Genomic DNA, 15,299 nt, shown 5'->3' with positions numbered 1-15,299 from the left:
CCTTGATAATGGGACGCATAGCAGCAAATACAACTACAGAAACAACTGAAGATAGGATGGAAGCCCGGATGGATAGGTTGGAGAAGGCAATACTGACTGCCATGGAGAAAAATAATTCATCTGCTCCCTCAGAGAAAGTGAAATACTGCTCCTTGGAAGATTAAGGATGCCCCATGGATGGATCACCCGAATTTCAGATGGGCAGATCCGAACACAGCCCAACAACAACCACCCGCGATTACCTACCAGCAACCACCAGCGTTGAGTTATCAACAGCCGCCATCCATGAGTTATCCACCACAGTCTGAAGGGCAACCTCAGTGGAAAAACCGTAACCATGATGGGCAAAATAACTGAAACAATAACAGGGGACAAGGGAACCAGCCTAATTGGTCAAATCGGAATCCAAATAATCAGATGGTTTCCTACGTTCCACCGTACCAGAGGGGATACCGGAATAGCAATCAGAACACTCAGCCACAACAACATGGTAATCAAGGGCCACATGGGAACTTCCATCATGGACAGGGGTCAACGTCCAATATTCCACCAAGAGTAAACCCGAATCAACCAATTTCCAAATTACCTAAGCACATAGATGACTTAGTGGGGGATTTGATGAATTCTCAACAGCACATCTAGGGGAATATGCAAGCTAATAACGATCTGGTGCATCGGATATAGGATGCGCAACAAGAGCAGAAGACAGTTATGGATATGCATACTAAACAACCGTTGTATGAGATACGTGGACATGATGGTCGGATCCCTGCTACTGCCAAGGTTCCTGACAGAGCCAACATTAGCAAGATCACCTTGCGATCAGGAAAAGATTCCGCCGAGCCCTAGGGAAGGGAAGAAAGAGGAAGCGAAGAGCTAATCCCGGGAGGAAGTGGAAAAGAGAACAATGAAGAGAATACTATGAATGAGGCGGAAAAACCTCTGCCTTAGTTAGCTGACCACTACCGATTGATCAAGTTGAGAATGAGCCGATTGAAGAAATAAAGGTGCATGAGGGTCAAATGAAGGCTCTAGTAATGCAGTCAAATGTACTAAACCTTACCCCTATAGAGGGGAGGTTAAGAGGCAGAAGGAGGATCCGACCGATTTCATGGAGATTTTTGACAAGCTGGAGATCAATCTGTCTTTTCTACAAGCATTGAAACTGCCTCCGTTCAGCAGGTTTATCAAAGATTTCATAGCTGGAAAAGCGAAGGCTGGTGGGAAGATTGTGATCAGAGAGAGTGTGTTTACTGTTATCCAGAAGAAGAGACTTCCTTCCAAGAGAACTGATCCCGTGATGTTCACACTACCCATCATCATTGGAGATGATAAAATTGAGCATGCTATGTGTAATCTGTGAGCTTCTATTAATCTGTGAGTCAGATTAGTTGATACAAAGGTGGTCATTCCGCTTGCAGATAGGTCATGCATCAATCCTGAAAGAGTATTGGAAAATGTGATAGTAAAGGTACATGATTTCCTCTACCCTGCTGATTTCCATGTGATTCGTAGGAACGAGTCTGAAGCCGGTGAGTCAAGTGGAGTATTATTGGGGAGACCATTCTTGCGGACTGCAAAAACCATAATTGATATAAGCGATGGTACAATTTGCTTGGACTACCATGGAGAGAAATCACCTTTAATATTGATGAAGCTATGAAGAAACCATTGGATACTGAAAATATGCATTCTTTGGATGTAATTTACCCATTAGTCCATGAATTTCTTGAGACTGAACTTAAGCAGGAGCAACTGACAGCTGCTGAACTGAGTGACTCAATTGAAGAGGAAGTCGCTGAGTGGCGTGAGACAATGCTAACACAGGATTTGACCGGTGAAGAAATAAATGATGCAATAATGGGGTTTTGTCAGAAACCAGGTTCTACCAGATCAAATGACCGCACCCAACTGAGTAGTCTAGAGAAATTACCTGACTTCGGAGAACATGCGGCGAAAATCACGGAAAAGAACCCATTACCTCAAGAGGCGATCTCGCCTAAGAAGGAGTTGAAGACACTGCCCGCAGATTTGAAATACGCTTATCTGGGAGACGAACAGACATTTCCAGTAATCATCAATAGCCGGTTGACTGAGAAACAAGAAGAGGAATTACTGGAAGTATTAAGAAGAAATCAGAAGGCTATAGGGTGGACTTTGTCAGACCTAATAGGCATAAGTCCTAATCTCTGCATGCACCACATTCGTCTTGAAGAGGGTGCCAAGGCACACTGTGAGCAACAGAGGAAATTGAATCCTAATATGAGAGAGGAAGTTCTGAAGGAGGTTCTTAAGCTGTTAGCTTTGGGAATCATCTACTCCATTCCAGATAGCAAATGGGTCAGTCCAGTACACATGGTACCCAAAAAGTCTGGAATACAAGTAGTGAAGAATGACAAGAATGAGTTGGTGCCCACAAGGTTGGTCACAGGTTGTAGAATGTGCATTGATTATCGAAAACAATACTTTTGCTTCCTAGATGGCTATAGTGGGTACTTCCAGATATATGTGGATCCGGAAGATCAGGAGAAAACAACTTTCACCTGCCCCTTTGGAACATATGCTTCCAGATGTATGACGGGCATCTTCTCTGTTCTGTTAGAACAATGCATCGAAATTTTCATGGATGGCTTCACCGTCTATGGAAATTCTTTCGAATCTTGCCTGGGTAATCTGGACTTGGTATTGCAGAGATGTCAAGAGAAAAATCTGGTATTAAATTTTGAGAAATGCCACTTTATGGTCCTCGAAGGAATTATCTTAGGCCATGTTGTATCAGAGAAGGGTATACAAGTCGACAAAGCTAAAGTGGGGGTGATTAACAAACTGCCATTTCCCACGAATCAGAAAGAAATTCAAGCTTTTCTGGGACCTGCTGGGTTCTATAGGAGGTTTATTAGAGACTTTGCAAAGATATCTCAACCGTTAACCCATCTCCTCAAGAATGATGTGGAGTTCGTTTTTTATGAAGCATGCCAGAAAGCTTTCCAACTTCTGAAAGATCTACTTGTTTCAGCGCCAATTATCAGAGCCCCTAATTAGAATCACCCCTTTGAGGTGATGTGCGATGCCAGTGATTTTGTATTGGGAGCAGTCTTGGGTCAGAGAATCGATGGGAAGAGTTATGTCATTTTCTATGCTTCAAAGACTTTGAACCAAGTCCAAAAGAACTATGATACAACGGAAAAACAAATGCTGGCCATTGTGTTCTCTTTTGAAAAATTTCGCCCTTATCTACTTGGTTCCAAAGTTATTGTGTATACTGATCATGCAGCAATCAAGTACTTGTTGGAAAAAAAAGAGTCAAACCCAGACTGATCTGTTGGGTACTATTACTGCAAGAATTCAATTGGGAGACAAAATATAAGGTAGGAACAGAGAATAAAGTTGTCGATCATCTGAGTAGAATAATTCAGGTTTTACTTAACAATTTTAGTTTGAATTTTGTAAATAAACATTTTGTTGTTTTCTGATTTCCCCAGTTCGAAGGCACCGAGTTTAAGAGACAAACAGAAGAAGAAGAAGAAGAAGAAGAAGAAGAAGAAGAAGAAGAAAAAGAAGAAGAAGAAGAAGAAGAAGAAGAAGAAGAAGAAGAAGAAGAAGAAGAAGAAGAAGAAGAAGAAGAAGAAGAAGAAGAAGAAGAAAAAGGAGTGGAGCCAAACATTGTTCAAGACGAATCACTTCCCACTCCACCAACAGAATCGGATGCCTGCAGCAAGGAAAGTGAGGACATCACCATGGTGAGTCCGCTTGAATCGATAGCCGCCCCAGACCAGGAGGGAACCCAAGAGGAACCCACCACGGTTTGTAATCAGAAAGATGATCTGGAGATAGGTTCACTCTATGCCCACTCGGTGAATGAGCCGACGTCTGCCATATCTATCACTCAAGGGCAGGAATCAGTGTATGTGAACCCAGAAGTACTTGCCGCCTTACCTATCTTCTTGGGAACTAGTGCTAAGAGCCCGAATGAATTTCTTCGTGAGTTCGAAAAAATTTGCAGAGTGCAGATAAGGCCAAAGGGGCAAAGTGAAGAGAATTTCAAGCCGAGAACTATTCCCCTATCTTTGAGAGGTGAAGCAGATGCTTGGTTTAGAGGATTGGAACCCAATATTATCGAGACATGGTCAGATTTCAAGAGGGAGTTCCTAAACCAATTCATCCCAGCAGCAAAAACAAATGCACTTCTAAGGGAAATCAGAGAAGCTACCCAAGAACCTGGTGAGAGCTTGAGCAAATATTGGCACAGGTACAAAGTTCTTCCGGATGCATGTGTGACAAACACAGATTTTGCATGTTTTTAAGGACTAGATTTGACTTGTTTTAAATGTCAATGATGCAAATTATGTTCTTAAATTGCATATGTTATACATTTGGTATTTTTGACGTGTTTGTTGATAAATGATAGAAAAAGGTGAAAAAAGGCCAAAGTGCAGCAGCCTCTGTTGGAGCCCATTCTGCCAGCGATTTTGAAGTCCAGTCAGTGCTTACTACATGCCATTCTCTTCGTCTTCGAAAGAGCTTCGCGTGAATATCTTGCATGTCTCAATCGGAGTTCTGTGAAGAAAGTTATGATAATTCTACAAACGTTGCGCAGTGTAGTCAAAGCTGGCGGGAATTTATGCGAAAATTCACGGAAGAAAAAAATTATTATATTGTGAAGCCAAATCTCTCCTATTTCTTATAGGGCACGAAATTTATCAAAAATAAACTTTTTCCAGCCTATAAATACCTCTGAATCTAATTCATAATCTTGATCTCAGAGCCTCCAATCCTTCTCCTTCTCTACACTTCTTCCATTCCATATTCCACCCTTAAATTCATCCATCTTCCATTGGAGCGGAGTTCTGCAGATCCAGGCAAGAGAAGACTGAAGATTGAAAATTCAACCTTGGGTTTTATCAATTTCGTTCATGTCTCGTACTTTATTTGTAGTTTTTACTTGTCTATGAGTTAAACATCAATTGTGGAATTTTTGGTGAAGATATTCGATTGATTTTCCTTGTTAGCTCTCTTAGTTATTTGATTTATCCTTGCGCTTTCTATATTCAATTGATTAGCTACCTCTTGAATACATGTTATAGTTGATTAGAGTACTCGGGAGACGAAATAGTTGACTTGGAAAATGGATAATTCACAGTTTAATTCAATAGAACTCGGAAGAGTTGAGGTTTCATGTGAGGTCATTGGTCTTAACGATCTTTTAGGAGTTAGATGTTAGAGATTTAAAGGGGACTTTGATTTCAACACCTAAACTACGGATTTCTCACCTCGGGAGAGGGTTTAATCCAGTTAAGTGACCGACTTAATAACTCTAGAGACCGTAATTCAAGAAAGTCAATTGTGTTTTGGATCCTAATATTCTACATTCCTATGTCTGCTTTGTATCATTGTTTATATGTTTTCTTTTTATTTGTTTATTTATTTTTCAGTCTAGTTTAATAAAATCAAACAAAAAAACATCCGTGTCTTTAAATAGTATATGACGCGTAGTATATGATAGCCAGTTGCAATCTTATTCCATGTGTTCGATATCCCGGTACTTTAGCTATACTAGATCTACCCTGTAAACTTGCAGGTATTTTTAGTGCTAATAAATAGTGCATCAAGTTGATATTGTAAAATGGTTGATAATACTAATTTAGAGTTGATCTACCCTGTAAACTTGCAGGTATTTTCGTTTCTCTTGTTTAGATTTAGTTCTATTCTGAGTTGAAGTTAGATCTGCATAATTCAGTTGTTTAAATTTAGATTTGAGCCTGAGATGGAGTTTGCGATGCATGCTGGTTTGGAGTTGATGATCTCTGAGTTAGATTCTATTCTGATAATTGTTCGTCGTTCTGTTTCCTATTTTCTGTAGTTAGATCTGAGTTTTAGTTCGTCAACTTGCATGAAATTAGGGTATTTGCTATAGGTCTTCTTTCTTTACGTTCGATTTGCATGGATCTATGTTCGATTTGTTTGTTTCCCGTTCTATGTTAGAAGCTTTGTTTAGATCTGCTTTAGTTTTTCTTCCCGTCGTTTGCTTAGCGAAGAAGAAGGCCATAGTTAGTTAGAATACCAGTCCCTGTCACCTTTTCATTATTTACAGCTTTATAATAGTGCGTTTAGTTGTGTCAGTGACCCGAGTTACTTTTTACAGAAATAACATCATATCCTTAGTTTAGTTGATCGATCCAGCATGTATCTTCGTTTTGAGTCTGTCTAGTTTAGTTGACCCGTTTAGTTAGTGACTTGATCAGTTTAGTCATAGTAACTTGATTAGTCCATGTTTTCTTAGTTTAAACTTAACCCACTGTAAAGCGTGGTCGCAGCCAAAACCCCCAATGTCCCAAACACAACTCGACACTCCTCTGTCCCTGAGGGATTCGACCCTTACTTCCCTTTACTAGTCTATAGTATTGTGGGTTAAGGTCTTGAAAGCTCTAAGACTCTCAGTTTGCAGAACCAACGATCAGATAGTAGCTTGCTTGATCCGTTGACTGTTTAACTTGATCAAGTGCGTGAATTATATATGTTTTTAATCTATATGCAAACTAGAGCAACATCTTAGGATATCTCTTAGAAATCAAAGCTTTCATACCGCTACTATACATCCTTTGTCCAATGAGGCAACGAGCCAATGACCATTTTTTTTGCAGTTTAATCTTATACTCTCAAGTTCCAATTAAGTTGAGTATTTCTTTTTGAAATGTCTCAATTAAGTTGAGTGATTTCCTCTTTTGATAAAAAAATAAAATATCAATATCTCTTACTTTATTCCATTATTATCTAATCTCTCTTTATTTAACTTACTTTATTTTTCTCACCACTTTTCAACACAATTTCTTAATTTCTATGTTCAAAATTTTGTCTCAACCTAATTGGGACGGAGGGAGTACTCAACTAAATCATTAAATTCACATTTAATTATAAAATTAATATATAAAAGTAGACTTTTTTTTATAAAATAAAATAATTTATTAAAATTCGTATGAATCAGAATGAAATTATAAATGGCCGAAGAGGCAGTAATTTGAACCGAGGAGCCAATAATTATTTCAATTTTTAAAAAACATTCCACACCCAACCCAAATACCCAATACCGAAACCTAGGTATCGAAGAATGAAATCTGAATCAAGCTCGCCAATAATTCAAACTGAAACTCCAATTCCTTGGCCGCAATGGACCGAACGACGGCGAATAGATTGCTAAGGCTGCACCCCGAAGAGATACTGATGAGTGCGCAGTTTGTGTGCACTACATGGTGGAGAGTCTCCAAGGATCCCTCCCTGTGGCGATTTCGGGAACATCTGCCGCAGCGAATCTGATAGCCTTTGCATTTGCTATACCTGTTGCTGCCCAGTCCACGCACGTGACAGAATTTAACATTTCCCGTTGTGCAGTGGATCGTAGTCAGGGACGATTGCTCGATCTAACGCTTCCCGGTTCTCACCTCGATGCCTTGCTAAACTATGTAGCCGACCGGTACAAATTGCTTCCTTTTTTTGCTGTTTCCGCTTTAATTTCTTCTAACATCAAATTAAACCTAGGTTAATTTGGAGTATAATAAACTTTTTATCTCAATGCTTTCGTTTCTATGGAGATTATGATTTAAATTTATTCACTTTGTTGATGTCGAGTTCTGTAACCTTCTAACCAACTAAATAGGAGATTAAGAAATTGTGGTGAAAAATAGGAGAGGGGAATAAAGTAGGAAATATAAAGTGAGAGTAAAGTAAATGGTGGAATAAAGTAATCAATTGGAATAAAGTAAGCATAATTGGGTGTTTTATTTTTTTTGTTAAAAAGAAAATGACAACTTAGTTGGGACATCCAAAATACTACTACTAAATTTGTAAATTTAACCACAAGTTTTAGTACTTATATTTCTTTTCTCAGAACCAAAATTGGTGTATGTTGTGACAGATCAAGTCAGCTCCGATGCCTTAAGCTTGTAGAGTATCTACGTAATTATGAAGGAGGAAGTACTCCTTTGACTTTGCATATAACAAAATTGCAACAATTGGAAGAGTTGCACCTTGTCATGAAGCCATGGGTCGATCTTGAAGATTTTGAAACCATTGGCATTGCTTGCCCAATGTTGAAATCATTTACATATCACAACTGTTTAACCAAGGGTCCGGATTTTAGAGAGTACGTTGCCGCAATTGGAAAACCATGCCTAATCTGTACCATCTCTGGCTTTGTCAATATATAACTGGAAATAAGGTACTGGAACCCGATTCTCGATGGCTACCCCAACCTCAAATCACTTGATCTTCGACGATGCTCTGGTTTTGACGAAGAACAAGGGGGGCTCTAGGCAAAAGATGTTTTGAAAAAGATCTGTGGCTCTATTCCGACTCTATCAGTTTCTTGGATTGGCTTAAGAAATGGCAGGATAACTATGATACCGATGCTGTGTATCCTGATGATTTCACACATGATGGTGCTTGTTGTGATGTTTTTTATTGGAATTACTTTAATTGTGCTTTTTATTAAATATTGATTCTCTTAGTTTTGGCAATTCTTCCTTTGTTAAAGGATTTACAATGATAATAATCTTTTTGTATGGTGTATTTAGACATTGTGCATACTCGAATTGTTTTTATTAAGCTGTAGGAGTAGTAACTGTGGGCTGTGGACATGGCGACATTTGCCGTTGTGTGGTCCACAAATTCGAGTACCTTGTCCTTCGTGCAGTTGATTTAAGCTAGGGATAACTGCTCGAGCTAAAGATTGGCGATTAGATGCCGATTGAGTTGCTAGACTACGTAGCTGATCGGTATAATTCTTTCATTTCATATCCTCTGCTCAAATCTGGTGCTAGACTAAAGCACCAGATTTGATGTTAGACGTCCATTTGTTGCTAGATATTGAAATTTTCATGCTATGAATCAATGATTGTTGTTAGTTTATCTGGTTCTTGTGAGGATTTGCAGTGAGGACATAATTTTTTTGCCGATTTTCTTATTCAAATATTCATGGTGTGGTGATTCGTAGTTTTAAAAACTTTATGATCTCATTCTGTCGTTCTGCATAGTCACTAATATGCTCTATGTTCTACTCTTTTCACAGATGTATGTCAGCTTCGATGCCTAAATTTAATTGATTTTCATGATTCAGCAATTCAGCAATCATGCCACTGAACTAGTATCAACTATATATAGTTATATACTCAAAATCTTGATGTTATGTATTATGCTTTGAATGTTAAATTTTGGTTATTACTACAAAATTGGAGGAATTTCACCCCTAATAAGACATGAATACTAACGTCTCAAGACAATGTTGAGCCCTAATTCATGCTAGGACCTTATTTGTTAACTTGAAACTTATCTTATCTATCACACCAAAAGTGCATTTCACATATATGACACTAGAAGAGGTGAAATCATTCGACCTCTATCATACACTCCCCTGTCCCACAATAATATGCACTCTTTCATTTTTATTTAGACCATCCACAATGCCGCCCAGCCGACCGCCCAGCCGAGCTCTGGCGCTGGGCGGTTCGCTGGGCGGTCTATTGCAGTCGCCCAGCGGGCGAATGGAGAGAGAAACCGCGCAGCGCTGGGCGGCCGCGTGGCGCTGGGCGGTCCGCTTGGCGCTATTGCAGCGCCCGGATCGCCCAGCGCACCGCCTAGCGCGAAATTTAAATTTTTTTTTCCGAAACACTATATATACGCGCTTTGCTCGTCATTTTCATTCGCACCATACTCTCTCTATCTTAATTTCTGTACAAGATCAACAAGGGAAATGGATCTCAACAACGAGCCTAGTTCCGGGAGTAGCGGGTCACAAACTCCGTCGATCCCCGTGGGAAGTGGATGGGGTCAGATGCCCGGGTACTACAACATGTACCCGTGGCAGCAGATGTATTCCGGGATGCCAACGGGGGGGAGTCCGCCGGGGGGGTTTCCGGCGGTACCGGGGTGGGCACCACCGGGATGGGCACCCGGGATGCAGATGATGCCCGGGGGGGTACCGCCGACACAGGGGACTCCGGGGGTAGTACCGGCTACACAGTGGACTTATGGGGGGTCCCCGGCGACGGCGGGGGATGTCTATCGCCCCAGTTTAGATTTTTCGACTGGTTCATCGCACACATCGACCCAAACGCCCTTGGGGTTTGATAGTTTCTTCTTAGATGACTTGGTGTTTGATACTCCTGGAGCTCCGAAAACTCTCGTTGAAGGGGGAGGGGCAGAGCGGGTGCGTGGCGCCCCCGCGAAGAAGGGCAAGAAGAAGGTCGGCGAGTCGTCGCAGCCGGGTGAGGAGGAGGTACGGAGGAGGTGGACGGACGAGGAGAACGTCGCGCTCTGCAAGGCGTGGGTGAGTGTTTGCGACGATCCTCTCGTTTCGAACGAGCAGAGGATCGTCAACATGTGGGGCAAGATAGCAGCAGCCTACATGAGATTTTGCCCGGAGGGGAGGCCACGCAACAGGGAGGATTGCCGGAAGGCCTGGAACCGAATCAGGAGTGCGGTCTCCCGATTTTCGGGTTTGTACACCAACGCACTCCGCATGATGAGCAGTGGCCAAACGGAGGAGGACTGCAGGAGAATAGCTGAGAAAGCCTTCCCACTGAAGGGGTATACAAGGACTTCACCTACTGGAACTGCTATCTTGTGCTGAACGAGTCCGAGAAGTTCCGAGTAGGTGTCGACTCTGGCTGGCCGAAGAAGCAACGACTGAACTACACCGGCGATTTCAGCGGCAGCAGCGGTGGTTCCCACGACCTCCCCGAGACGACGCAGGAGTTCCCCACGCCGCGTTCGGTCGGTGGCCGACCTCGCCCGATGGGGCGCAAGCGCGCTCAGCGGGAGGTGAGGGGGAACGCCGGGGCTTCCCAGGAGGTCCAGTCGGCATCCCCCCTTGGCCAATCCACCGAGGATCTCAAATTCTTCGCTCGCGCCCAAACGCGCGCTCAGTTGATCAAGACGATGGCCGAATGGCGGGTGGCGACAGATCCCGTGGAGAAGAGCGTGCTTCAAACCTTGCTCATGAGCCTGCAGGACGAGTTGGAGGCGGCACGGAGGGAGACCGCGGCGGCTGCGGTGGCGGCGGTGGCGATGGTGGCGACAGCGACGGAGGCGGCGACGACGGAAACGAGGAGTGAATTGGCACTCCTTTTTATTATTGTATTTTTTTTAAAATTAATGTATTTTTTTAAATTATTGTACTTTTTAAAATTTTTATATTATTATTAAACTTTTCCCGTATATGTCTCGTAAATTAAATTTCGTATATTGTGTGATTGTTAATTATTTCATTTTGTATATATTTGTTAATAGTGATGCGGATATTATGTGCCTAGGCTATGGCTGGGCTATTGCTGGGCTATTTACTTGTTTTGATGATGTGGTAGGAGGATTTTTAGTGCTGATGATGTGGCAGTGGCTAGGCTATGGCTGGGCTATTGCTGGGCTATTCGTATTGTGGATGGTCTTAGCCCCACAAGAATATGCACTTTCCAATCTTGGAAACTCTCTTCTCTCTAATAAGGTGGGCCCATCCCCACTAACAAAACTTTAATTACTTTTTCTCTCTACATCTCTCTTATTTTACCAATTTTGCGTTAAACTCGTGTCGTACCCAAAGTGCATATTCTCTGGGGACGGAGGGGGTATTAATTTAGAACTTATTTATTCAATTTGACTATTTTTAATTATAGTGAGTACTCCTAGTACTAGTAATAAAAAATATGAATTAAGAATGGTGAACGATGATGTTATTTTGTTTTAATCAAATTGTTGTTGGCATCATATTTGAGTTTATCCATCTTTTTTTTATCCAAATAGAATTACTACATAAAAACAAAAGAAATAACTGCCCCCATTCTATTCCTTCACAATCAAATACGGATAATAGTTCCTATTGAATTTTTACATTGACCATGCCATACAGAATACTCAATACTTGTTGTTGATTAGCAGTTTTATGCTCACTTTAAGCTGCTTATCAACAACAACAAAAACGTTGGGTTAAGTCGATAAGTTGGACTTCATCAACACTTGTGTGATGCTTTGCCTCTAAAAGCTCATCTAGATTCTCACTTTAATTTTGCGTTGTCGTGCTTCATATTAATGTGCATTTCCATGAGTTAAAAGGAAAAATATCTATGTTAATGTTTTGATTTCGTTTGATAGTTCGATGATTCAAATGGAACAAAAAAAATCTAAATCGATGAAGTTTGGTAATCTTATAAGTGTTGGACAAAAAAGATGAAGCTCGAATTTGGACTTAATGCTTATTGGTCTCAAAATGTACTACTTCATTTGTCCCATAATAGATGTCACATTTTCCTTTTTAGTTTGTCCCACAAAAGATGTCACATTTCCTTTTTTTTTAGGAAAAGTTCTCTCACATTAATATAAATATATTATTTTCTTTTTCCACTTAACACACAAAACAACACCTCCTAAAATCACGTGTCAATCCCCAAGTGACATCTACTATGGGACGGAGGGAGTAATTAATTGTTGGAGAGAGAAAACTTAGGAAATTTAAAACTTAGAGCATGCGCAGCGGTGGCGTCCGTCGCCACCGCCGTCCGCGCCGCTGGCACGGACGCCATCCGCCGCCGCTGCGCTCGCGCCGCTGGCACGGCGCTGCTCGATGTATCGAGCACGTCCGTGCCAGCGGACGCACACGTGGCGCGCTCCCATTAGTCAACGGCGTAGGAGAATAAACTTTCTCACTTTTCTGATTTTTCCCATGAAGTGGGCGCCCTATTGATTTGGACTATCGACGTCCCGCCGCCCGCGATTTCGGCGAAATTTTCCGTTGCTGGGAGAACAAATTCAATTACCTTGTCCGTCGCGCCGTTGATCTAAGCCAGGGACAACTCCTCGACCTCCAAATTGTCAGTTTGGAATTTGAATGGCTTGCAAAATTACGTAGCAGATCGGTACAATTCTTTCATTTCATATTTGATTAATTGAGTTTTCTACAGTTTCTTTAACCTTACTGAATTTTGATTATTTTGTTCTCATCTTTGTACAGCTTCATTCTTCCTAGTGTGGTGATTAGTAGTATGGTGTATGTTCTACTTTTTCCACATATCATGTCAGCTTCGATGCCTTAGAGCATCCACAACGGTGGCGTCCGTCGCCACGGCGGTCCGCGCCGCTGGCATGGACGCCACCCACCGCCGCTGGCATGGCGCTGCTCGATGCATCGAGCAGCTGACGTGGCGCGCCCTCATTCGTCAACGGCATAGCCGCTGTGTTTAAATTATTTTTTTTAAAATAAAAATCGGTTTTTAATTAAAAAACCGATAAAAAAAAAATTCACTTCCCTAAAAAAATATATCCGTTTATAACCGTTTTTTCCCACTTTTTAATTTTTTTTTACCCCAAAAATACACACTTTCATCTATAAATACCCCCCATTTCACTCCCAAAAATTCACATCAAACTACACAATTCTCATCATCATTCTCTCATCTCCATTCTCATCTTCAATCTCTCATATCCATTTTCATCTTCATTTTCTCACACCCTACAACACCACTATGTCCGGTCACGACGATAACCCAAGCGGCTCCTACGGTTGGAACCCCGAATGGTTCGGTTCACAACCGTTTCCTAGTCCGAAAACGGACTATTCGGCCCCTCCTCTCACCCAAGATTCGGGCGTTCCGGGTGGCTACCGGCCATACACGGTCGACGACCAAGGTGGCTCCGATGGGCGATACGGGTGGACACCGGAGCCTAGGCCTCCCGTCCCTTCCCAAACTCCGACTCCTCCATCTCGCGCCGGTGTTCGCACACCGTACTCACCGGCGGAGATGGATAGATTGTTCAAGGCGTACTTGGAAATATCCGAAGATGCGGTTGTTGGCACGAACCAATCCGGCGATCACTTTTGGTGGCGCGTCTCTCGGCGGTACAATGCAAACCGGCCGCCGGGAACGATCGAGCGCAACGAGAGTATGGTGCGCAACTGCATCGGCCGAGCCAACGACGAAATTGGCAAGTTCAATGGCTATTTCCTCCAGGAGTCGCGGAATGCCGGGAGCGGCCGGAGCGAGGTCGACATCATCACTGCGGCGCTGAGCACCTACCAATCCATGAACGGTAAGTCGTTCAAGTACCTAAATGTTTGGCAGGAAACGAGGACGCACCCGAAGTATCTGGGAGGCGTAACATCCTCCTCTAGCGGCTCCTCCAAACGGTCACGGTCGGCATCCCTATCCGACGCCGGCGAAGAAGTGGCTAGCCAACTCGCCGAAGCTAACTTGGGTAGCCCCGACGCCGGACCAAGCGGTTCCCGACGCCGACCGCAAGGAAGGAAGAAGGCGGCGGCCGAACGCCGTCGCGACGCGACTCCATCTGCCCCCGCTCTCGAACCCTCTATGTTCCACCCCCACCCCCGAACAACTCGTTGTGTGCCCTTTTGGCCCAACTCAATATGGCCGATAGGTCATCTATGACCCCCACGCAACTTTAAACGCACGAGACCATAATATTGGGTCTCCAAAAACAATTGGGGTTGGTGCCGCCGGATGCGTAGTCTTCCTCGGGTAATATTAGCCAATAATTGTGTAATTTTTAATTTTTAGGATTTTAATTATGTAATTTTTAATTTTTAGGATTTTAATTATGTCTTTTTTATTTTATTTGTAATTTGTAATATTTATTGTGGTTTTTTAATGAATTTTAGTATTATGGAAATGTTTTTGTGTAATTGAATTTTAAATTAATCGTACTCGTCCTTGCTCTTGCCAGAGAGCAGGCAGAAAAAGTGGGGTCTGGCCCACAACCGTGCCGCTGGCAAGAGCACGGTTGTGGATGCTCTTACATTTGTATAGTGTGATGATTACGATCCAAGTGAGTTGATTATGGGAATTAAAAAACTGCCACAATTGGAAGAGCTGCACCTTATGATGAATCCAATGCTCATATCCAATGAGTTTGAAACCATTGGGATATCTTGCCCAATTGGAAAAACCATGCCTAATCTGCGCCATCTCCAACTTTGTTAAGATCGGATGGGATACAAGGGGTTGGAAGCTATTCTCAATGGCTGCCCCCACCTCAAATCACTTGATCTTCGGCTATGCTCCACATTTCAGAAAGTCTCTGATTCTGCTCAGCAAAGAAAAGATGTGTGGCTCCATACCGACTCTATCAGTTTAATGGATTGGATAAAGAAACGGAAGGATAGCTATGTTATTGATTCATGGTGGATATTATTAGTTGTTGTGGAGGTTTTGATGGTTATTACTATATCTATTCTTGAAGGAGGTTGTAATGAGATTTTGTTGGAGGCTTGCTTGGTATATAATGAGATAGGAGTATCAATGAAC

At 42.3% G+C, this 15,299-nt stretch overlaps 1 protein-coding gene across 1 annotated transcript; it reads left to right on the top strand.

Annotated features, from left to right (window-relative positions):
• The first annotated feature begins 7,019 nt into the window (after positions 1 to 7,019).
• Positions 7,020 to 8,579, top strand: LOC121757222 (putative F-box/LRR-repeat protein 9). The gene is made up of 2 exons (XM_042152735.1): positions 7,020 to 7,468; positions 7,910 to 8,579. Exons 1-2 carry the CDS (start codon positions 7,245 to 7,247, stop codon positions 8,199 to 8,201), a joined length of 516 nt encoding a protein of 171 aa, XP_042008669.1. The 5' UTR covers positions 7,020 to 7,244; the 3' UTR covers positions 8,202 to 8,579.
• The last annotated feature ends 6,720 nt before the right edge of the window (positions 8,580 to 15,299 follow it).

This window comes from Salvia splendens, chromosome 12 (genome assembly GCF_004379255.2).
Source record: "Salvia splendens isolate huo1 chromosome 12, SspV2, whole genome shotgun sequence".
NCBI lineage: Eukaryota > Viridiplantae > Streptophyta > Magnoliopsida > Lamiales > Lamiaceae > Salvia > Salvia splendens.
This window is presented reverse-complemented; position numbering and strand designations above follow the sequence as displayed.

Excerpts from the sequence above, each read along its gene's own strand:
- LOC121757222 (XM_042152735.1), top strand. The coding sequence starts at position 7,245 with ATGGTGGAGAGTCTCCAAGGATCCCTCCCTGTGGCGATTTCGGGAACA. Across the intron at positions 7,469-7,909 it reads CTAAACTATGTAGCCGACCG|ATCAAGTCAGCTCCGATGCC; the intron begins GTACAAATTGCT and ends ATGTTGTGACAG.